The 25,052-nt window shown below is 39.0% G+C and overlaps 1 protein-coding gene across 1 annotated transcript; it reads left to right on the forward strand.

The window, feature by feature from the left end:
- Positions 1–482: 482 nt before the first annotated feature.
- On the forward strand, positions 483–24,193 carry FER (FER tyrosine kinase). The gene is made up of 4 exons (XM_029085505.1): positions 483–746; positions 4,831–5,004; positions 13,435–13,534; positions 23,934–24,193. Exons 1-4 carry the CDS (start codon positions 540–542, stop codon positions 24,119–24,121), a joined length of 669 nt encoding a protein of 222 aa, XP_028941338.1. The 5' UTR covers positions 483–539; the 3' UTR covers positions 24,122–24,193.
- The last annotated feature ends 859 nt before the right edge of the window (positions 24,194–25,052 follow it).

Genomic DNA, 25,052 nt, shown 5'->3' on the forward strand with positions numbered 1-25,052 from the left:
GAACTCTGCCCTAATGTGTGTCCCAGGGGAGCATGTTTTGTTTGGATTTTTCTGTGCTCTTAGGACAGTAAACACCAGAAACAAATATTTTGGGTCATTAGGAGTGGAACAGTATAGTTGGCAGTTCTTGTCTGGAGATACTGTCAGCTACACTTATGTGATTAAATATGTGGATTGGTCTTTAGTATCTGTCTTAGATATTTTCATGTGTTCCCTCGTAACTTCACTTTAACTTAGGGAGGTACATTCTGCACATGGAAACTGGAGGACAGTTCTGGGCCTGATATCTCTTACAGTCATAGATGGGTATTTGAAACTGACCCTCTGACCCTCCTTTTTGGGGGAGAAGAAGGGGGGGGTTGAGGAGGCATATGTATGTGGTTACTTACAGTTAAGTTATTTCAGGGTTTAGACATTAATAGTTGCCCTTTGTCACACTAGAAGTTTTTCTTTTCATATGTGTCTCATAAATCTTGTTCTGCTTTCAGATGTGGTGAAGAGCCTGTATTTTCCCCTGTGCAGTATATAGTGCCTTAAAAATGGGGTTTGGAGGTGACCTGAAGTATTCTCATGATGCTTTATTAAAACTGCAAGACTGGGAGCTACGGCTGCTGGAAACAGTGAAGAAATTTATGGTCATGCGAGTAAAAAGTGATAAAGAGTATGCCTCCACTTTACAGAATCTTTGTAATCAAGTAGATAAAGAGAGCACTTGTCAATTGGATTATATCAGCAGTGTGTCCAAGGTAAGACTGAAGTATTCTGAATTTGGAATATCCTTGGAAACAACAGTGCTGGATTTATTTTTGTTTGTTTTAGTTTGAGTTGGATTCCTGTTCATTCAGCTTCTTGAGAGTTAATGTTGCTGAAGTGGTTAATATGGGCTCCTTTTAATTCCTTAGTAGAATATGCAGAAGTTGACCTCCAGTCTTGCTTTGAAAATAATAACTGAACTGGAATCAATCCTGAATTCTGAAATTCAATATTTTGGGTTCCTGGGTTAAGCCTGCTACTTTGTTTGGTGTTTTGAAAATAGGGTATGTTATAGTAAGCTTTTATTTTAAGACAGTTAAATAGGAACTGTTGTTTATATTACATAGAATTTGTGACAGAAATAGAAAAATGCCGGGCAACTGAGGCAAAGCCTAGCATTCCAGCTGTTATTCACACTACAAAGTGTGTTGTGAAAACAAAACATTAATTCTGGATATTTCTCATAATTGTGAAATTATTTTGTATCCAGTTTAATATAACCATGTTGACTTTTTATAAAGGTAAGAATGTCCTTCCCCAAAATTATTAATTTTCAGATTTAAAGGAAGTCCAGTAAAGGTACCAATGAAGCAAACTTCCCTATTACCTGTTTGTAAGCTTCACTCTTGACTTGAATTCTTTCCTGATTAGAGAAAACTATTCTGTTTTAATGGCTTGTTCAATCATGTTCCTTCTGCTGTAGCAGTGATTACACAGTTCCTTCAATCTGGCATGAATCCTGATCCGCTCTCTGCAGGAAAACACCCTTTTAGCATCAAGTTAAACTTTAGACAAAGCAGTTTTTATGTAGTGGGCTTATGGGGTGGCTGCTTGAACACTAGCTTGGCGTAGCATTAGGAATGTGACTGCTCCTTGTGCAGCAATCTAGATTTATATGGGAATAAATTGGCTGTATGTGTGACTTGAAAGCTGTGCTGCTCTAACTAGCCTGCTTCAGCTGCCCCCAAAGTAGCACTGTGCAGACTTTATGACAGATTCTGTTGTTGCTGCGCTTCCCTCCAATAATTCTTGTCTTGTAAATTGACCTACTACTTTTTTATTTTCATCTGAATGTTTTGGTGGTGTATTTGAAATGCATTTCACCCAATTGCATTTCTTATACAGAATTTTTTACAGATTTTGCTATCTGAATTGTGGTGGTATTAGTAAATAAACATTAAAGCATGTCATTAGCCTAAGACTGGTAGAAATCAGGTATTTTATTCAAGCTTTCTACTGTTGTATCCCAAAGTTTTGTGTAAGATTATTGGTGATATTACTAGTAATTCTTGCTATTGCTGCCCAGCTAAAATTGTTCTAATGAGCTAGGTAAACTGTCTTGCAATTCTTTTAGGTGATGAAACAGAGTGGATTAGGGCTAGAACTGTAAAGGAGCATTGGCATCAGAATATTTAGCATTATAAGGTATAGGCAACTCTTAACTTTTAGCTAGCTCAGTCTAGGACAGTTCATGTTAGTGATGTAGGCACTTCCTTTGAGAAAATTTTAAAAGCTGAAGATCTAACTTAAGCCATGTTCTCTTTGGGTTGAAGAGAGGCACGTGTCACATTTTGAAATCTTGTTTAGAACATAAGTGCTAAAGTTGTTCTTTCGGGATTATTTTTGTTCCTTTTTTTTTTTTTTTTTTTTCCTGTTAAGGAGGTGCTATTTTTCTCTCAAGCACCAACCCTGATCTCTACATTTTTATATAACGGCAACTGTATTCATATGCAACTAATAGATCTTTTGTATGGGCTTGCCTTGAAATTTCAGTGTGACCTTGGATTTTCAATTTGTGTAATGACACATTTTTGTATTGGTTTTGGCAGCTAAAATGTCTGAATTATTGTTTGATTACTTTACTCACATAATTCTATTTTAGTTTATTATTTCACAGTACCTTTTCTCTTTTCCTGACATTTTCCAGAATCAAAGTATGACCCAAATATTATCAGGCATAAATGTAGTATCTTCCTAAGATTTAATATATAAAATTTTTTATATTACATGACATCAAAGCCAAATACCAAGCTGTCTGATCTTTTATGCCTTTTTTTTTAAGTATACAGCAAGAGTGAGCATTTTGAGGGAAATGGGGTTTGGGAAAATCTGTCCTATGTTTTTTTTCATACAGAGGCAGCAAACTTGCTGGAAGGCATAGTGACAGCAATGACTAGTACTAGTAAAGGAGAATTTTTAAGTGCTTTGCAACAGCTATTTTGAGTGTGTATATGTCTAAAAAAATACTGTTAAACCAAACAATATTGTATTTTATTGCTTTTGATGGCTTGTGGTTATTTTCTGTAAAAGGAAATGCTTTACCGTTTCTGCAATCTACACCCAGCTGCTTTTCTGTCCTATATAAATCTCAATTTTTGAAGCCATTCCGCAAGTATAGCTTTTCACTTTAGCTTTTCCTATTTAAAAATAATAAAATTTAATCATACAAACCATACTAATGCTGTTTAACCGATGTTTTCTCATTATGGAAGGAGGGATGTAAAGAACAGGTAAACATGCAAATTATTTTTTTTTAAATGGAAAGGGAAGTTTTCACTATTTTTCTGACTTATTTGGGTTCATTTAGTGAACTATAAAGTAAGTATTTCTTTAAAGTACTTGTCCTGTTGAAAAATACTTTTACTGTGATTTTCAGGGTTGATTGAAACAGTACTTGTATCATCAGTAATAAATCAACCTTAAAGAAAATGGAGAACTCTGACTACACTTTCACCTCTGAGAGCACTCTTATGAATTCTTCTGTAACTCAAGACTCACTCCTCTCAGACAGATGCTTAATGATGCTTTTTTCCTGTGCAGCTTTGCAATATGCCTTCTGATGTCATTTGGAAGGTGTTCTGTAGTGGAGAGGTGAAACAGTATTCGGCCATAGCTGGAAAGCTTTAGGCAGTGACCTTTTACACCACCACACTTTAAGCAGTCTGAGATAGCTCTGTGCCAGTGTGTGGGATGTTTACAAGCTAAAGGAAATGTTAAAGATTGTTTAATATATACAGGAGTTAACTGTCTTTTGTTTCCTTCTCTAGAATCCAGTTTGCGCTGCAGCATTGTCATGTAGAGAAATACTATATGTATGTTTATATATGAGATGTAAGGAAACCCCAAAACTACCAAACAAGTTGGTGTTCTAAGTTTTGATGATCTAAGGTGAAGTTCTGTCAACAGGAAAGATAAGTGCTAGTAAAACTAGCATACTAGCTGCCTTGAAAACCTGATGGTTGTATGGCATGTAGCCATTCTAAAATTTTACATATAGCATAGCATTCAACATCAGGGAGTTAGCTCTAAGGAATCCAATGCTGTTCTCATCAACAAAGTGACAGGGATCTTTTATTTGAACTTAGCTTTAATTTTGAGTTTGTATTTGTGGTGCATTGGAAGTCTCTCTGTCACAGTTCCTAATGAAAAGTCAAAGCCACAGCACATTAAATTGTCCTGAAAACTACCCAACAGAATTGCAAACAACAGAAAGATGTTGAGTTACTATGACAGACAAGTAACTGCTTGTGTCTCTTAATCTGTTAGCATTTTGTGCTTTGATACTGGTGGCCTGACTCTCATGCTGTCAGTTATGTGGTACAGCTGATGAGTGTTACCCTCCTAAACAATAACCACTCAAATGCATATTACTGTGAGGTATTTAAACAAGGGCAGAGAAGTCAGCTTGAACAGAGTAACTGTGTCTGGGAAACAGGTGAACAAAGGACACAGGAACATGCTTGTCGGAGGTGTCAGGGAAGTAATCACAAAAAAGCTGTAAAGCTTTCATTGGTGTTCAGAAGTACTAGGATAGTGCTGAAGGGTGACCATACAGTATCGTATTTATGTCTCTGGTGCTTTTTTATTATTTTATGAGTAAGTTTGAGACATCATTTTGCTGTAGCAGGAAGAACTTCATTTTAGAAGATGTCAAGTGCATTTGAGTAAGTTTAAAATCCTTTTTTTACTGAATTGTGTTAAACAGTGATGCGTTTTTTCCCACAGTTCATGTGTATTGCTTGGTTATTTGTAAGCCAGAAAAAGTAAGTGCTTTTCTGTTCTGACTTTTTTTTATAGTCTTGGTTGCTCATGGTACAGCAAACAGAACAGCTGAGCAAAATAATGAAGACACATGCAGAAGATCTTAATTCTGGGCCTTTGCATAGGCTTACAATGATGATCAAAGATAAGCAGCAAGTTAAGAAGAGTTACATAGGTGTTCATCAACAAATTGAAGCAGAGATGTACAAGGTATTTTATTCAACTGTGCTTTATAAATTTATTATAGTTTGTATGTTTAAAAATGAGAGTGGATCGAGAGTGGATTTTTTTAGTTCCTCTGTTTGTGTTTATGCTATGGTAAAAGTAGTGATATGTAGAATGCCTAGTTTAAATTTTAGTTATTGTCTCCACATTTTCTTTCCCCTGTTCGCTGACAAGGCAGAGATGGAAAACTTTCTTCCATATGAATTTGAACAGTTAGCATTGGAAATGCTCTTCTTCCAGTAGAGGATGATTCTGTGTGACATATCTCTATTCTATCTCTCTTCCTGTTCTCATTCCACTCTAGACGTCACTGGGGCCAGGGTACTGAAAACTTTTGTTAATGAATGCTCTTGACAGTGCAATCTGTTTCAGGTGGGGACAGGATTCTAGTCCCTATTCTGAAATAAAAATTGAGTGTCAACCAAACATTAAGGCTGCAGATGGAGTTTTTCAGGGCCTTTTATATTACATGTCGGTTGTCCTGCTTATGTTGAAAGCTCTATATCTCATCATTAAAGCTGACAGAAATCACACTTTCATCAGGTGCTCTGGGGGAACTTTCACTGCAAATGTCAAAAATCAGATTGATAGTTTGAAAGGTCTGCTGAGAGAAGGAAAAGCACCGTTTCTTATTTCTTCCAGGAGATAATTTGAGATTTAGAGTAGTTTAATTAAAATTTAACATCTCAGTAGTACCATACAAATGTCATGGACTGATCAGTAAAAGATTCTTGGGCTGGTTATGAGAGAAACATATTTAACGTTAAATTAAGTTGAATATGTTGGCTCTAATAGGACTGCTTCCATAATATGCTAGGATCTTGGCATCTTCCACAGATATTGACTAGAGGGAGTATATCCTTTTTGATACATGGTCAGAAGACTGCCTTATCTGATAAAATTTCCAAGCCAAATAATCACTCACAGCTAGTTAAGATTTGATGCATCTGAAAATAGCGAGGACTGAAGAAGAGAAAAAACTGTTAGCATATGTTAGAAATAACAGATGTTATACAGAGAGAGAATTGGAGAAATGGAGGAAGAAAAAAAGAAATGTAAGAAAGAAAGAGGCTAGATTAATGTATTTGGTTTGTGTGGCAAGGTTTTTGATAGTGGGGGGGCATAGGGGTGGCTTCTGTGAGAAGCTGCCAGAAGCTTCCCCCATGTCTGACACAGCCAATGCCACCGGCTCCAAGAATGGACCCAGTACTGGCCAAGGCTGAGCCCATCAGTAACGCCTCTGTGATAACATAAGTAAGAAGAAGGGGAAGAGAAAAAAAAAAAGCTGCACATTTTCCAGCTCGAGAGAGAGGAGTGAGAAGATGTGAAAGAACCCTGCAGACCCCAAGGTCAGGGAAGAAGGAGGGGGAGGAGGTGCTCCAGGCGCTGGAGCAGAGATTCCCCTGCAGCCTGTGGTGAAGACCATGGTGAGGCAGGCTGTTGCCCTGCAGTCCATGGAGATCCATGGTGGAGCAGATGACCACCTGTAGCCCATGGAGGACTCCACACCAGAGCAGGTGGATGCCTGGAGGAGGCTGTGACCCTGTGGGAAGCCTGTGCTGGAGCAGGTTTTTGGCAGAACCTGTGGCCCCGTGGAGAGAGGAGCCCACACTGGAGCAGGTTTGCTGGCAGGACTTGTGACCCCGTGGGGGACCCGCACTGGAGCAGTCTGTTCCTGAAGGACTGCAGCCCATGGAAAGGACCCATGCTAAAGCAGTTGGTGAAGAATGGCCGGTCATGGGAAGGACTCATGGTGGAGAAGTTTATGGAGGACTGTCTCCCGTGGGAGGGACCCCACACTGGAGTAGGGGAACAGTGTGAGGAGTCCTCCCTCTGAGGAGGAAGGAGCAGCAGAGACAATATGTGATGAACTGATCGTATGCCACTACGGGGGAGGAGGTGAGGAAAGTTAAGCCTGAGAAGAAGAGAGGAGTTGGGAGAAGGTGTTTTTAAGATTTGATTTTATTTTATTTATCATTAAACTCTTGTCTGATTCGATTGGTAATTAATTAAATTTATTTTCCCCAAGTCGAGTCTGTTTTGCCCATGACGGCAATTGGTGAGTGATCTCTCTCTGTCCTTATCTCGACCCTACAAGCCTTTCAGTATATTTTTTCTGCCCTGTCCAGTTGAGGGGGTGTTAGAGTGGCTTTGGTGGGCACCTGGCATCTAGCCAGGGTCAACCCACCACAATCATAGAATTGTTTGGTTGGAAAAGACCTTTGAGTTCATCAAGTCCAACTGTAAACCTGACAAGTCTACCACTTACCCATGTCTTGATTTGATTTGGGATCTTCTGCCCCCCCCAAAATGAGGCTGATTGATTGCTATGGACCCCACAGCGGCCAATGTGACCATGAGGGTCACCAAGACCACCCACCTGCACCACTTGTCCCCCTGAAGTAACTTGAGGCCATTTCCTTTTGTTCTATCACTTGTTACCTGGGAGAAAAGACACACACCTGCTTCGCTACTACCTCCTTTCAGGTAACTGTAGACAGTGGTAAGGTCTCCCCTCAGCCTCCTCTTCTCCAAACTCAACAACCCCAGTTCTCGCAGCCGCTCCTCATAATGCTTGTTCTCCAAGCTGTTCACCAGCTTTGTTGCCCTTCTCTGGACGTACTTCAGTGCCTCAATGTCCTTATTGTAGTCAGGGGCTCAAAACTGAACACAGTACTCGAGGTGCAGCCTCGCCAGTGCCGAGTACAGGGGGAGGACGACTGCCCTGGTCCTGCTGGCCACACTGCTTCTGATACAGGCCAGGATGCTATTGGCCTTCTTGGCCACCTGGGCACAGTGCTGGCTCATGTTCAGCCAGCTGTCAAACAACACCTCCAGGTCCTTTTCTCCAGGCAGCTTTCCAGCTTGTAATGTTGCATGGGGTTGTTGTGACCCAAGTGCAGGGTGCTGCACTTGGCCTTGTTGAGCCTCATACAGTTGGTTGCCGCCCACTGATCCTACCTGTCCAGATCCCTCTGTGGAACCTTCCTACCCTCAAGCAAATCAACACTTCCACCCAGCTTAGTGTGATCTCTGAATTTACTGAGGGTGCACTCAAACCCTGCATCCAGGTCATTGATAAAGATGTTAAACAGGACTGGCCCCAACACTGAGCCCTGGGGAACACTTGTGACTGGCCTCCAGCTGGATTTAGTTCCATTTCCCACCACTCTTTCATTTACCACCACTCTTTGGGCCTGGCCAGCCAGCCAGTTTTTAACCCAGCAGGGAGTGTGTCTGTCCAGGCCATTGGCAGTCAGTTTCTCAAGCAGAATGCTGTGGGAAATGGTGTCAAAGGCTTTACTGAAGTCCAGGTACACCACATCCATAGCCTTGCCCTCATCCAATGAGCTGGTCACTTTGTTTTAGAAGGAGATCAAGTCAGTCAGGCAGGACCTGCCTTTCATAAACCCACACTAACTGGGCCTGATCACCTGGTTGGCCTGTGTGTGCTGTGTGGTATCACTCAAGATGATCTGCTCCATGACCTTCCCCAGCACCGAGGTCAAACTGACAGGCCTGTAGTTCCCTGGATCCTCCCTCTGGCCGTTCTTGTAAATGGGTGTAACATTGCCAACCTCCCCAGTCAACCAGGACTGCTGATAGATGGTGGAAAGGGGTTTAGCAAGTGCCTCTGCCAGCTCCGTCAATACCCTAAGGTGAACCCCATCTGACACCATAGACTTGTGAATGTCTATTTGGCTGAGCAGGTCTCTAACCTGGATCATGGGAGCTTTGTTCTGCTCCGCATCCCTGGCTTCTGGCTAAGGGGGCTGGTAACCCAGAGAGCAGCTGACCCTACTATTAAAGACCGAGGCAAAGAAGGTGTTAAATACCTCAGCTTTGTCCTCATCCCTTCTCAGTATTGTTCCCCTTGCATCCAGTAAAGGATGGAGATTCTCCTTGGCTTTCCTCTTGTTGTTAATGTATTTATAGAAACAATTTTTGTTTTTTAAGTTCTAGCTGGGCTTTAGCCCTTCTATTTTTTTCTCTGCAAGACCTCACTTCATCCTTGTCTTTGTGAGATGCCTGCCCCCTCTACCAGAGCTCATAGACTTTCCTCTTTTTTCTGAGATCCACCCAAAGCTCTCTGCTCAGCCAAGCCAGTTTTTTCCCTGCCAGCTCGTTTTTTGGCACATCGATTTTTGTTTTTTAAGTTCTAGCTGGGCTTTAGCCCTTCTATTTTTTTCTCTGCAAGACCTCACTTCATCCTTGTCTTTGTGAGATGCCTGCCCCCTCTACCAGAGCTCATAGACTTTCCTCTTTTTTCTGAGATCCACCCAAAGCTCTCTGCTCAGCCAAGCCAGTTTTTTCCCTGCCAGCTCGTTTTTTGGCACATCGGGATGGCCTGCTCTTGCGCCTCCAGGATTTCCTTCTTGAAGAGCATCCAGCCTTCTTGGGCTCCTTTACCCTTCAGGACTGCCTCCCAAGGGACCTTACTGACCAGTCTTCTAAACAGTCCAAAGTCTGCCCTCTGGAAGTCCAAGGTGGCAGTTTTGCTGACCTCCCCTCCTTGCTTCTCCAAGAATCGAGAATTCTGTCATTTTGTGATTGTTGTGCCTCAGGCATCCTCCAACCATCACATCTTCCACAAAACCTTCTCTGTTCACAAACAACAGGTCCAGCAGGGCACCTTCCCCAGTTGGTTCAGTCAGCAGTTGTGTCAGGAAGTTATCTTCCACACACTCCAGGAACCTTCTAGACTGTTTCCTTTCTGCTGTATTATACTTCCAGCAGACATCTGGTAAGTTGAAGTCCCCCACAAGAATGAGGGCTAGCAATTGTGAGACTTCTCCCAGCTGCTTGTAGAATATCTCATCTGTCTCTTCATCCTGGCTGGGCAGTCTGTAGCAGACTCCCAACATGATATCTGTCTTATTAGATAGTCTGCCGATTTTTACCCATAGACACTCAACCCTATCATCACCATGACTGAGCTAGAGGCAATTAAAACAGTCTAATGTCGAGGGCTACCCTGCCACCTCTCCTTCCTTGCCTGTCCTGCCTGAAGAGTTTATAGCCAGCCATGACAGCACTTCAGTTATGCAAGTTGTCCCACCACGTTTCCATGTTGGTAATTGTATCACAGTTTTCTTGCTGCATAATGGCTCCTAATTCCTCCTGTTTGTTGCCCATGCTGTGTGCATTGGTGTAGATGCACTTCAGTTGGGCTACTGATCCTGCCACTCTTCTGAGGGATATAGTCTTAGTTCCGAAGTGACTACTCACTGTTTTTTCTAACCCATCAATAACCTTTGCATTTTTGCTGCGACTTGGGGTAATATCCCCCACTTCCTCTGAGGCTGTAGACCGAAGAGCCTCACTAGCACACTGTCCCTCAGACGTTGGAGTGCCATCCCCAGGCCTATTTCTAGCAATCCTGGTTATACCATCCTCCCCCATCAGATCTAGTTTAAAGCTTTTTTGATGAGCCCTGCTAACTTGGAAAGCATGCTTTCTCCCCTTGGAATCAGGTATACCCCTTCATTTGCCACCAGGCCTGCTGTTGTGTAGACCAACCCATGGTCAAAAAACCCAAAATTTTGGTCCTCACACTGGGCTCAGAGCCAGGTATTTATTTCCTGTCTCTGTCTATTCCTCCCCTCATTATTTCCTGTTATAGGAATGACAGAGGAGATCACTACCTGTACACCTGATCCTTTCACCAGGATTTCACCCTGAAGTCCATCTTAATTGCTCTTGGGCTTCTTGTTAGGGTTTCAGTACTGCCTACTTGGAAAATTAATAATGGATAATAATTTTTGGGCCTTACCAGAGTTCGAAGTTTTCTTTCCACATCTTTAACCCGGGCCCCAGGTGGGCAGCAGACTTCCCTGTGAAAAGAGTCCAGTCTGCATATCGGGCCTTCTGTTCCCTTCAGAAGGGGGTCCCCTATGACAGTGACCCATCTTTTCTTCTTTACAGAAGCTGCTGTGATGCGGGGCTTAGGGTGTCTTAACCTTGGGAATGTTTCCAGGCTGTGGGAACCATCATCCACATTAAGGCTGGGTTCCACTTGTAGAGCTTTGTATCTATTGTGCAAGGGAACCTGGGAGGCTGGGGTTGTCCTGAGGGGATATGCCTTCTGCACTGGGCAGGAACCTGCTGCCATTCCCTGAATGAAACAAGACTGCTGTAGGTTCAAGTATACTTTTAAAAGAGACTCTGCAAAACTTTTTTTTTTCTGTTAACAAGTTAATAAAATCTCTAATAAAACTGTCTTTTAAAATAAGGCTTTTTCAACAAAATATGGTGCACATTAAGCACTCCTCAAATGATTAATTACAAACTGTACTGATTGTAATTAATTATGGGCTGCATTGCCATGCAAATATTTTGCATCCTGATGAATAAGCTTGCGTTGTTGTTCTGGTTTGTTTTTTTCCCTTCCTGATTTTCCTAAGAAGCATTTGAATAGTATTCTAGTTAAATACGATACGCTCTTTCATTGTTAGCTGACTTTGTTTGTTCAAAGGTTTTGTGCCACTGGGGCACTTACACAATGGTTGCCAGAAATTCAAAACACTTCTCATGGTCTGTAGTATTATTTCATATGCTTTAGTTACACACAGAAGCAAAATACTTATTACTTCCCATTATATTATCCGAACCTTGTGAAGACCTGTGAAGGTCTGTGCAGTTCATAATCTTTAGGATACGCTATCAAAAAAGTGTGGTTTCCTTTAGGTGAAATGCATGTGAATAATCTTTTCTTATTCTAGACACCTCTACAGTGAGGAATCACTTTGAAATAATTCTTAAGGACAGTAAAATACCACGTTTTTTACACAAATATAATAAAACTTGTATCTTGTAGATTTATTCCAATTTCCATTAAGATAGTGGATATTTTTTCTTTCTTAACGAAATTTGAAGAAAAAGTGTAAAGTACAGTACTATGCTAGTCACGTGGGCAAGACTTTTGACCATCTTAGTTCCCTAAGTGTTATCTAGGGATGGAGTTTTGCCAGTTGGGAGAACACAATCTAAGATTCAGTAAAATATATTTTACAGTTATTACTAAGATTTCTTAATACTATTGGCCTACCTTTTATTTTCCAGTTTTCTGTAAGAGAAGCAGTTCCTTGTTATTTATGTCTTGTATTCACTACTTCCTAATTTAATTTTTTTTCCATTCCTTGAGTCTCTTTATAATACAGGTTTTCCTGTACCACCTCTGTTAGTCTATAATAACAACCATTGTGAATGTAATTTACAGTGAGTAAAAGACATGAGAATATGGGGTTGATGTAGAGAAAAGTTCCTACCTTCAAATCTTTGCACAGTTGGCCCAGAAATAGAAACTGTAAATAGCACCTTGTTGACTCCTTGAGGAATTCCATTGATTTTCTAGATGTAGTTCTTGAGGGTGATGGTAGTGATATCTGGGCCTTACCTCATGAAAAAAGGGAGAATTGTGAACTCCAGCTTTCTTCATGACTGCAGCAAGAGGAGTAATTTTTCTGTAGAACGGACTTGCTTTTATGCACATTCAGTGGGGGAGCACTTCCATTAGATTAGGTTCCTCTTCCATGATTTCCCATTGTGAGTCTGTTTTTATTTTTGTCAGTGTTTCTACTTTTCTTCAGTATATATGCCACCTTTTTGGTATTGTAGTGGCTGATTTGTAATTAGCTTTTGTTTGCAAGTTCGTGATTTGTGATTATTTCTGAACAGTGCACTATTTTTGTAACACAGGGAATGAAAGTTAGGGATAGAAAAGACAATTTTATTTTAATTTTTTGATCAAAAGTGTAATATACAGTGGAGCTGCTTCCACTGCAAAAAGATGAGTCAGTGCTGTGTTCCACTGCCATTTGTTTTTTGGTGGTGGTTTTTCTGTTGCTTGTTTGTTTTGGTTTGGCATTTTTTGTGGCTTTTTTGTTTGTTTATTTGGTTTCTTTTCCTTTTTAGGGCTTTAAATCTTAGAACAGATGAATTGATTCATGTACGGTTGCTGTTTCTAAGCCATTTGTATGAACTGTAATATCTAAAAGTTCATCTGTGTTGGGTTTTTTTTTTTTGGATACTAAAGGAATTATTTCCTATGCATAGAACTTCTTCATCTAGTATGATTTAATAAACATCTTTTTAGTGCTTTTTTTTCCTTGTCATTGAAATGGAATAGCATTTATGATCAGCAGTACGTCCTTAACATATTTTTCATTACACTCATGTGGATGGGGATCTCTGTTTCAGGGCTCTTATTTCATTCCTCAAATTTATTGATTTATTGATTTTGATTTTGTTACAACATGTAAAATCCTATTAAGATTATCTCAAGCCAATGGAAAGTGGTAACATCCTTATTTTGGAAAATAAATCCTGTTAATTATCTTTCACTAATGCTATGAAATTTTTAATATGTTGAGGGTAAGTCTTTTTAATACTTTTTATATTTCTGTTTTCTTAAAGGTCACAAAGACAGAACTAGAGAAACTAAAATCTAGCTATAGACAACTAATAAAGGAAGTAAATTCTGCCAAAGAAAAGTATAAAGAAGCTGTGGCTAAAGGTATGACTGACTTGTGTTAATTTCATCTATTTATTAGTACCTTTTTCAAACATGGGAAAATTCTTACAGTAAAACAAGGTAATGTTTTTATTTTGAGCAACTCGATTACAATATGAAAACTCATTTAGTATCTTAAGTAAGATAGGCTAATTGTCATCATTTGTACTTGGTGGTACTCTTTTTAAAAATCATAAAATAAAGGATAGCCTTTCTTTTAATACAAGTAGTAATCCTTTTAAATTCTTCTATTATTCCTTCAGTATATGTCTTTGGAGTGTTGCAACTCCATCTCGTCTACTTTGTAGCTGCAGCCTACTTGCATCCTGTGACCTATTATGGTTGCTGTAGTGGCATCAACTTCAGTCAACATGAAAAAAGTGCAAGTCACACAAAAGAATGACTTAGAAATTTCTCTGTTCTGCAAGTGTAGTGACTTTCAAATTTAGTGACTTTTTTGGTTTTCTTTTAGAATAAAAAAAAGCCATCTTCTAGTGATAAAGTTTACTAGAACCAGGAGTGAAAAGAGGGACAAGTTGTTCTCTAGTTTGGGAGGAGAATTGTTTCCTTTTTTCTGGTTGAGTTGTTAAATGTGATATTAAATTCTGGGTTAAACACATGCAGTAGAGGATATTAACTGAAAAGAGTAAAGTCTGTCAAAGTTATAAACAGTGGACAGTTATCTTCTGCAGTAGTAGTTGTTTTTATGTTTTTCTGCAGTCAGAAAGTATTCTCAGGTAAACTTGAATTACTGTGGATCATATTTTCCACCAGCTAACAGGAAAGTCCCTTTGAATCAACATGTTGATACTCTAATACAAGGTTACAACTATTTCCACTTCTTGCTGAAAGCACTAAGAGGACCTATGGAAAGAGTAATAAGAATAAGGGTTATGAACTGAATTAATAATACAGGTTAATTACAGGTTGTGTTAGGGGAGTGGGAAGGCAACTGGTGGGAATTTTTGGGTGGTTTCATAGTCAGGAAAAGCGAACTGCTTTCTGAAGGATGCAGGACCTTCATATGGAACGCTTTGTGCTCTCCAGATCTGTAGAAAGATTAAAGTGTCTCAGGTGATGTCTCAGGAGCTGTTCTGGGGAACCATCTGCTAGCACTGCTTCTGCTTGGGCATCAGAGAAGCAGTGGGACAGTTGTGTTGCAGAGCGTGCACCGATGAGCCTTGGCTGCCACTTGGTCCGTAGGCTGGACTGCACTACCCTGTTGTGGTCACCAGCGTCTGCATGCTATCTCAATCAGGAGTGACTCGTTTATCTTGTTTGTTCTCGCCCTTAGCCTGTTTAGTATGCTTTGCTGCTACTTTCTGGACCAGTGATTACCATGGGAATCACAAATACAGTATAGTTGGTTGTTCTTGGGCATGGAGACCCCAGGTGTCGAGCAGCCTGGTTGGTGTTACTCGGTTGATTTTTTTTTTTGCTCTTTTTTTCTTTCTTTTTTTTTTTTTTTTTTTTTTTTTTTTTCCAGTCTTTAGTATTTATGGTTTTCTTAATATATGGTGAGAGAAAGCAAGCTGGGAGGGGATAAAGTCAGCAAGCTGAACTAGTCCAGTGCCTCTCTAATGAGGCATACTTCAGCAACTGGGACTACAGACATATCAATTCCAGTAGTCTCTTCCAGATGGGAAAGCTTTTTAAAAAACAAACAAAGCAACAACAACAAAAAAAACCCAAGTAGGGTCATAGGGCATGCTGAGGTCATTGGAGCAAAATATAAGATGAAAACATTAGATTGTTTTTCCATAATGAAATGGACAGCACTCTGAAATCTTTTGGGGGTGTGACACTGAGAAAAAAAGGTGTAAACTTCTTACAACAGCAGTCCAAAACAACACTCTCAGTTTCTGTACAACTCTGAGCCTACAATGCTGTGCTGATATCAGTGATGGTGAGTAGCAAGGTAAATAAGTGTGGCATGTTGATGCTGCTTCACTAAAACACATCAAAACAAAATTTATTCCACATGATAAAGACATCGTTCAACTAAAGCAGTCACAAAGTTTCTAAAAAAGTTCTGTAAACAATGAATAAAGAACACAAAATGGAAACTGTGTAACAGTTGTAGGTGTCAAGTGTGATATCTTATTACAGTTTGAATCTCATTTGATTGGATCACTAACTGCTTCCACTTAAGTCTGCTATTTCCACAACTATTTTTGTTTCTGTAGAATTGTGAATCTTTATTAAGTATAGTTCAGAGTGTGTCTGTGTGGGTTTCTAATGTTTTCATCCTTGACTTTTTTGATTAAACACTGCTTATTGTTATATTTTAAAAAAGCTTAAATAAGGAAATTATGAGTACATGAAGTCGTAAGCAATAATTTGCTATTTTCCTTACATAAAAAAAAATTAAAAACATTAATTCTTATCAATTTAGCATCTATTATTATGGCTGATTTTGGTGTTAAATGTTTAAATGTGAAATAATTGCTCTCATGTCTGTTAATATTGCAAGTTGGAAGAGAGCCAGTGTAGCTTTCGGAGGTTCATGATGAATTTTGATAAAATGTAATCTTGAGCAAAAGTTACGGTTTTCATGTAAATATATCCATTACAGGTGTTTATTGTATTCTTGTTACTAGTTAATTAGTGGCTGAATGTAGAAACTATGTTGCAACATTCTTATGTGACAGAATTGATCTGAAGCAAATAGTAAGGGAAAAATATATTGATTCTGAGTATTTAATTTCATAATTTTATTTTATGCTCCTACAGCAGCATAAAAAATATGGTACCCGATTTCCTAGGTCAACTTGTGTCCCAGACAGTGTTGTGATTTGGAGGAGAAATATTAACAGTACACCTAGCACATTATACAACATTGCATCTGCTGGGAGAGTGTTTTCTGATACTTGCAACTCTTGTGATTTAATACTTCAGAATTGACTTCTTTTGTACATACTGAAGTTGCACGACAGCATATGCTATTTCTCTGATAAATAAGGAGGCTGTTGAAAAAGTTTTCATTAAGTCAAATTATTGTCCTACTATTTTTGTAATAGCTGACTGACCAGAAAATTCTTTTATTAGGTGTCTGGTGCATTCATTCTGAGATGCTGGTAAGATTGTGCTTGTACTACTGCATTTCCTGGTGGCCTGTGTTGCCTTTAGTTGTTGCTGAGATCAGGGAAACTCCTAGTAGGGTATTTTTGGGTTTATTTTTGACTGAAACTCTCACATTGTTAAGATAAAACAAGTAATGCTGGCTGAACTGGTCTGTCTTATTCACGTCACGTCAACAGGCTGGATGGATTTCAAATTAGTACTCTGTTGTAAGGGTTCCAAATCATAGGCATTAGTAGTGCTTGCAAGGGCTAGGGTTGTTTCTTGTTTATAAAATAAAGCTTCTCAAGTGGGAAACCCTGGGGAGTGCAGAACCAAGAGATCTTGGTGACTTCTTGATGAGTGTGGACTAGCTTGGGCACATTATTTCCACTCAATGTGGATCTGCAGCCCCGGGATGTGCTCTCCTCAGAGACCAGCACTCATAGGTCTGAGAGAATTTACTAGTGGTGCTTATTAGCTTAAACTTCTGACAACAGTTCAGAAGATTGCACTTGAATTTTTTTGGTTTTATACTATGTTATTTGTTTATCTTAACATTAAGCAGGTAACTTTATTGAACTAATTCTAACTCAGAAGTTTTGGTCTTTCATATTCTGTGAATTTGAAATGAGTAAATATATACAAATGGATTTTTCCTATCAGAAAACTATTTGTTATTTGCAGTCATTAATCTGTTAAATAAAATTTGGGGGAAAAAAACTTCTTATCTTCTTAGAAATGAGTGGAGAACGGAGTGGGTGATTTTGTTTTTTGTTGAAGAAACACATTTGTGTAAGCCTCTTGCAAGACATAAAGGGGGAAAAAAGACTTTAGAGATTAAAAACCAAGATCCTATCTTCTTTCTGTCTATCTTTGTGACTTTGGTCTTGTGAAACCCATGTTAATTAAGAGCACTGTATTTGCATGTCTTTATTTGGAGAGTGATGATAAAACTGTTCACTCATGAAATTTCAGAGTTTGCTTCCTGAGACAGAGTAACAGTCAAAGCCATTCTAGTTTAGTTGTAGCAGTTTGCATAAAAAGTACTTTGTAACTGGATATAAATTATTTTTAAAGTCTACTGGCTTCTGGGCAACAGTATAAATGGGGAGAGGAGTGGCAGGAGAGCAGCCCTGCAGAAATGGATCTGGGAGTGCTGGTTGATCACAGGTTCAACATGAGTCAGCAGTGTGCCTGGCAGCCAAGAGGGCAAACCACATCCTGGGGTGCACCAAACACAGCAGAGCCAGCTGGTCAAGAGAGGTGACTATCCCACTGTACTCAGCATTGATGCAGCATCTCCTTGAGTGTTGTGTGCAGTTCTGGGCCCCACAATTTAAGAAGGATGTGAAGGTCCTTCAGTGTGTCTGGAGGAGGCAACAACAGAGCTGGTGGAAGGGCTGGAAGCCATGTCCTGTGAGGAGTGGCTGAGGACTTTGGGCTTGTCTAGTTTGTAGCAGAGGAGGCTGAGGGGCGACCTCATTGCTCTCTACAGCTTCCTGAGGAGGGGAAGTGGAGAGGGAGATGCTGATCTCTTCTCCATGGGATCCAGCGACAGCATGCCTGGGAATGGCTCAAAGCTGTGTCAGACATTAGGAGCCACTTTACCAAGAGGGTGGTCAAACACTGGAACAGGCTTCCTGGAGAGGTAGTCAATGCCCCATGAATGTCAGTGTTTACATGCCACTTAGACAATGCCCTTCATAACATGCTTTAACTTTTGGAGAGCCCTGAAGAGGAGGTCCTGCAGTTGGACTAGATGATCATTGTAGATCCCTTCCAACTGAAATATTCTAGTCTAGTCTAGTCTAGTCTTAGGGAAGCCAAGCTAGGCTCAGCATAGGAAACAGAATGCTTCAAAAGTTGTGTCACTGATGGTTTTCATGGGATCAATAAGCACCATCATCTGAGGAAATATTTTCATAATCACCTATGGTATTTAGATGCACCTAGCATTGTATGCAATTCTGAGTTTAAGCAGATAACTTGGGTCAGGGAGATCCCAAAATAAGTTAAATGGGTAATATAGAATAATCAATTATAAAGCATGTTCTACAACTGTGTCTTTCCTATTCATTGATAAAGACTTGGGAAATCTATCAAACTATGACATAATGCTTAACAGAAGGAATGGAGAAATTAAAGGGTTGCCTGCAAAAGTAGGGGGCAACAAATTTTTCTCAAGAATTCACTGAAAATTGTGTAACATATTCTTCAGTATTCGTAATCAGTTGCCTGGAATATACCTAGTTACATTGGCTTCATCTATCACTGTAAGGTTAGTCTTTTTTTCTGTCATATCTAGGTTTTAAAATGATTCGTTTTAATTTAAGAAGTGCTTAGTCCTCACCAAAATTAATTGAAGAGAAAGGTCGTGCTGGGGTCCCACTGGTATTTCCTCCACTTATCAGTCTGTGGAAGCAGATTCAGGTCAAGCTTTACGATTATTCAATGTAAAAGTATTTTATTGCTTAAAAAAGAATGTTATTTGAAGAAGAACTATTTGAAAGCCATGGTCATCACATTCATGAGTGTTAAGAATGAGTTCAGTAGAATGATACAAATAAATAATAGAAATATTTTCTAGACACAGTGAAATAATACTCTGCGAAAATGTGTCTCCCCAGAGTTGAAATAAATGAGGAAGTGACTATATGGGAGGTTTGTTATTAATAAACAAATGTGGAGACAGTAAAATATTCCGAAATTGCCTCTATTATTGGAAATGCTGAAAAATATGTAGATTAAAAGATAAGTGCAGTTCTGTGAAATTATTTTAAAAATTGCTATTGTAAACATTGGGAAATGTCTAATATATCACTATGTGCATTGGCAGCTTTATACTTTAGTGCAGATATTTACAAAAATAAAAAATTCTAAAGCAGACTAAGGAAGAAATGTTTTTTTCTGTACGAAATGCTACTATACACTGGAGATTTGTGTATTTCATCAGAGGAGCATTACCGCTTCGTTAAAAAAAAAGAAAAAAGAAAAAAAAACCCACAAAAACCCTGATAGTCCCCTCTTTTTTTCCCATTTAACAAATTTCTGAAATCAAATGCTGTGATCCTCTAGTGACGTTATAATATAGAAAGTTAGAACAGCTCAGGAAAAGTCAAGCTTCTTGGCTTTTCCTGAGACCCTGCCAGTCCTGTATCTAATCCTAACCTGTAAGCTCTCTGTCAGCTCCTCTTCCATCCCTAGGCAAAGCTCCCTATGCTCTAGGTGCTCTCTTACATAAAGAGAAGCTCCCTCTCCTCACCTTCCTGGCCTGTCTTTCCCCAAGGGCCTGTATCGCTCCCTTGCAACACTCCAGTCATGGAGCCATCCCACCAAGCCTCCATGATCTCAAAAAGAATCGGAGTCCTGCAGCTACACACAGATCTCTGACTTACCATGTTTATTCCCCATGTTGCCTGCAGTAGTATACAGGCATTTAAGTATGGCACTCCAGCTTGCTTTTTTCCTGGAAAGGATTTGGGAGAATTTTAACACAGTGATGCCTTGTGGGAACCTACTTGCCTATATGCAAGTGCTGAAAGTGACCTCATCCAAGCCCCATTTTGTTGACGTTGAGTCAACACCCTCCTATCACACCCTTCCATTCCCTTTGCCTGGCTGTCTTCTCCATTTCTTCCTCAGGACTGCAGGTTACCCTCTCCATCCCGTCGTTCACAATTTAAAGCCCTCCTAATGAGATCATCCATACTATTGGTAAAAATAGTTGTATTCTGCTAAATAAGGTGCTGCCCACCTCCTAAGCAGATGGTGGTCTGCAAACAGAGTCCCATGGTTGTAGAACCCAAAACCCTCTCACCACCAGCTCTGCAGCTCATTACTGACCTGTATTGTCAGTGCCCTCTTCGTACCCTTTGCACTCAGTGACATGATTGAGGAGGACACTGCCTGGGTCCCCATGTCCTTGACAGCTGCCTCCAGAGCTCTGTAGTCACTTTTGATACTGTCCAGGTTTCCTCTGACAGTATCATTGATGCCCATATTTATTATAATACTGCCTCTGCTGTTTTTCCCTGTATTTAACCATACTCAGAAATTTAGGGTCTCTTTGCTTTTTCTTCTAAACTACAGAGGCAGTTATGTGAATTCTTGACATATGTTCTTGTCTTCTTAATTTCCTCTGGGATTGTAAGTCGTAGTTTTATTTATGTGTAAAGTTTTTCTTCCCTGCTGTTACTCATGTGTGGATCTTTGGATTGCCCTTCTAATTTTCATTTGGTTTGTCCTGTAATTCTGCTGCTTTTCTGTCTCCACAGGTCTAGCATATTTAAGGCTTCTTGCTGTGTTTCTGTTGGGGGTATATAACTCTCTGGTGTCATGTCAGGTCTGTCTCTGCCTGCTTTTAAAACTAAATTAAATTCATTGTCAAAAGATTGACTTGTGTAGTAAAATTGTATTCTTCTTTGTCAGATGGGCATTACTTTCATTAGTGTTTCTTCATGGGACAGCATTTGCTGTTCATTGAAGCCAAAGGTTATATTTCAGTGCCAGGAGCTATAAATCCAGAATGTTAATTTGTCTATTGTGAGCTAAGCTTTTACAATGATTTCCGTTGCATCTTTTATGAACACTTTGTCGTCACTTCTGAGTGGCTGAAGGTCATACCTGTTGGTATCACTGAAGTCTCCAGGAGTTAGAGGCAAGGGGCAGTCCTTCTTGAAATACGATAACGTTGGACTCCGGACAGAGTTTTTCTGAGATTTATGAAAACCGGACAAGAAATTCTTTCTAATTGTAGACGTTCCAAAATGTGCCTAACTCTGACAGAGTTATTTTGTTTTCAGAAAATATTTAGTATTTCAGTTATGCTTCCTCAAAAAGCAGTTATGATATTGATCGAAAAGCAATTATGATAAGAGCAAACACTAAGATGTGAAAATGTGAGAGAACATATCAGTATGAATACATGCTTAGACATTGACAGGTTTTTAGCTTTCTGTGTCTTCTCAACTTTTGACTCTTTAAATCCAAAAGGTTTCTGTCTGAGCTTTTGATTTTGAGGGGAAAGCTTTGTATTTCATGTTAGTGAAACCTGAGATTTTAACTGTATGCTGTTTCTCTTTGAAAATAATAGCTCTTTAAGAAAATATTTTTCTCTTTTGAGTGTTTACTTGCCCATAAGGTTTAGCTGAAGGGCAGTAACTAAAGCAGCTTAACTGGAACTTCCTGTTACAAAAACAATAACAGTAGATGTAAGCATCAGTCATTAGTTTAACCTATGCTATCATGAAGCTCAAGTCTTGACTTGAGTCTTAAATGTCACTCTGCAGGTAACCTTCTGGGATGTTGTTCTGCGCATGATGTGTTGGATATTTTTTTTTTTTTCCTCCAAATCTTATATATTTAATTTAGAAATAAATAGTGCAAGGTTTTCCTGTTTTGGGGAAATAAAAAATTACAGTCTTCTCGTGAAACATTATGTTCTATTTTTTTGCCAAAGACATAACCTACTATCTCTTGTTTTAGGGAGAGTTAAGATGGTCGTCTCTACAAAACAGTCTGACAGAAATTTTTAAAGTGGGTTTTCTCATTCATACCTAAATGAAAAATATTTCTCTGGTGACAGCTCTGGAGATATGTTTTGTCTTTGTTGTGCAGAGTAACTTTGTTCATTTAGCTAAACTGTAGTGTAAAAAATCTGTTCTTTCCAATTATAAGATTAGAGCAGCAGTTAAATTGTTTTCAATTAAACGACAGACTTAATATCCTTTTATAGTAATTTTTGTTGCTCTGTGTTTAAAAAGTAGCTGACAGGGGTGAGGTGGCAGGTGCCTAGAGAGCTGTATGAGGGGACAAACAGGTAGATGGCTATCTTCACGGTAATTTGTTACCTAGGGAGTTCCTGAGTCAGAAGTGCTGTCTCTCTTTATTCTTAGCAGCTATTTAGGATTTTTTTTTAAGTACACATGTCCATTCACTATTAAACTGCATAAGTTTTTCATGCTCACAATAATTTTGACCAACAGATTTCATAGTTTATCTGCATGCTAGGTGAAGGTCTTTTGTTTTTAACAAAGTATGTACTATTTCCATATAATGTCTTACGGTTGTTATGTTGAAAGAGGTTGGGAAGGTCTGTTAACTGTGTGTCCCCTCTCACATGTTGCTCCTCAGTCTCCTGATGCATTGGGAGTCCTCATTTTAGTCTTTCCTTCATTCCTTGCATTTCCTACCTTTCTAATGCTTGTTGCCATTCTCTGATTTTTTTCATTTCAAATATGTCCTCCTTGAGGTGAAAGAACTGCATACGCTATTGTGTGGATTTAAGTTTAAAAGATAGGGCACAAGATGAGAGTATGCAATCTGATATATAAAAGAAGGATTGCAGAGCATGGTAGAATCTATTTTTCACACCCATGGCACATACGAAGTAAGAAAGGGTTTAAATTAAAGCAGTAAAGACTGACATTGGGAGAGTGGAGGGGCAGGGGGGTGGGGCATGCTTTCAGCTGGCACAGCACTAAACCTGGATGTTACTAAGAAGTTGCAAAGTTATCTGTCACTGGAGATCTTAGGAAAATCATAAAAACCTATGTGGCATAATTGTGCAATTATTGTGTCGAAGAATAGAGTAGGTGACCTATTAAATAGGTGCTCTTGAAGTGCCATATAGCTCTCAAGTTCAGCACTTGTCTGGTCCTGTCAGCATGAATTTAAGGACTTGTGGTCTGTAATTGTCTAGAGCTGAGATTCTAGAGCCAACCTAGTGATCAGGATACTGACAGTGATAAGGAAATGTTAAGTTGTAGTAGAGAAGCTGCGCATTTTAGATAGGAGTAATAGTAGGGGAATTCAGCTACTCATATGTAGACTGCACCATTGCTTTATTGGGATGATATGTAGCAATAGAATTTTTGCTCACAATAAATGACAGATTTTTAATGAAACATGGATCTGACCTAGTAGGACATCTCTTGCTTTCTTCATTGAAAAATAGTTATTTTCTCTGAGGCCAATAAAAAATTGCCTTTGTGATAGTCATCTGTATGAGTTTTGCTCCTTATTCTTCATAGTTATAATATTTTTATACCTGTGTAGATAGCAGTTTTCATATACTTTTAAGTAAAGAATTCTCACATTTCTGCTCAAAGAAAATACAGCAGTTTTTTGTTACTTAGTCTTTTAATTAGAAAACCAAGACATTTGGTCTTACTAATGACCTGAAAATGGTCAGATTTTACCTTCTTCAGAGAAGGTACCTTGATGAAGAGAGTACTGTAGAAAAAGGTGCAAACTTTCCATAAGCCTACTAAATTTGTCATCCACAAGTTTATATTTTTTAAATCACCATTTACATTTTTCTTTTTGTATTTTCTTTTAGGAAAGGAGACTGAGAAAGCCAAAGATCGGTGTGATAAAGCCACGATGAAGCTTCATATGTTGCATAATCAGTATGTGTTGGCACTGAAAGGAGCACAGTTACATCAGCACCAGTATTATGATACTACACTTCCTCTGTTACTTGATTCACTGCAGAAGATGCAAGAAGAAATGATTAAAGCTCTGTAAGATGTATTTTTGTATATTTTTAGCTTGTGAAATTTTGTATGTGTAGTATTCTAATTAATTTATAGGGTTATTTGAAAATAATGAAGTGTTATTAATTAATTGTATATCAAGGGATAATGAAAAAAGATGTTTTCATCTTTCAATTAACAGTAATTTTGCATAGGAAAGTCTATCCAAATAATGCAGACAGTAGATTTGAGTGGTTACTTAAATATTCTATTGAGACACTGGCTTATCATAGAACTTCAAAATTTTACTGATTAACTGCAGTGTTAACTGAGCTGAGCTCATGCGTTGTCCTTCAGCTGGTATACTATGGCAAGTTTTTTGCCTCCGTGGTCTCACTTTTACGAAATTGCATGAACAACAAATTTGGCTTAAACTGGCCAACTGTCTTGAAAGTCATTGTGGAAGAGGATCAGGCTGATGCATAGTTAATTATATGTGTGGGAGATGTAACAGAATAATATAAACTTGATCTCAGTGTAAGGAATCCAACCTTGAAAGTACAATTACCTTTTTCTGGAAAGATCTTTTTTTTACATCATTACAGAAGATGTGCAAACTGATGATCTTGGAGAACAGACAATGAGGACTTTAAGCCCTCTTTTCTGGTTTGTAACCCCCATGCTGTCTCTTTGTCTTTTCTTAAGAATGTGAGTCGGTGAGGGAGTCTATTTTGTAGGTCTTTTCCTGAGGTGTTATTTAAATCACTTAGTCTAAAAGAAAGGACAGTTACTTTTATTTTTTGTAGCTATTGTTCATCTAAATGTGAGGCATTCTAACTTGTTTTCTTACCTTCTCTGAAGTCTATGTTCATCTTGACTTAGCACAGAGGAAATGAGGGAGGGTTGAGGATTCACAGCTTTACAGGATTATATGAGGCAGGTACCATTAATTGCCATATGCAGTATCATATTAATTACTTTGA

This window comes from Antrostomus carolinensis, unplaced genomic scaffold (genome assembly GCF_000700745.2).
Source record: "Antrostomus carolinensis isolate BGI_N321 unplaced genomic scaffold, ASM70074v2 scaffold7166, whole genome shotgun sequence".
Lineage (NCBI taxonomy): Eukaryota > Metazoa > Chordata > Aves > Caprimulgiformes > Caprimulgidae > Antrostomus > Antrostomus carolinensis.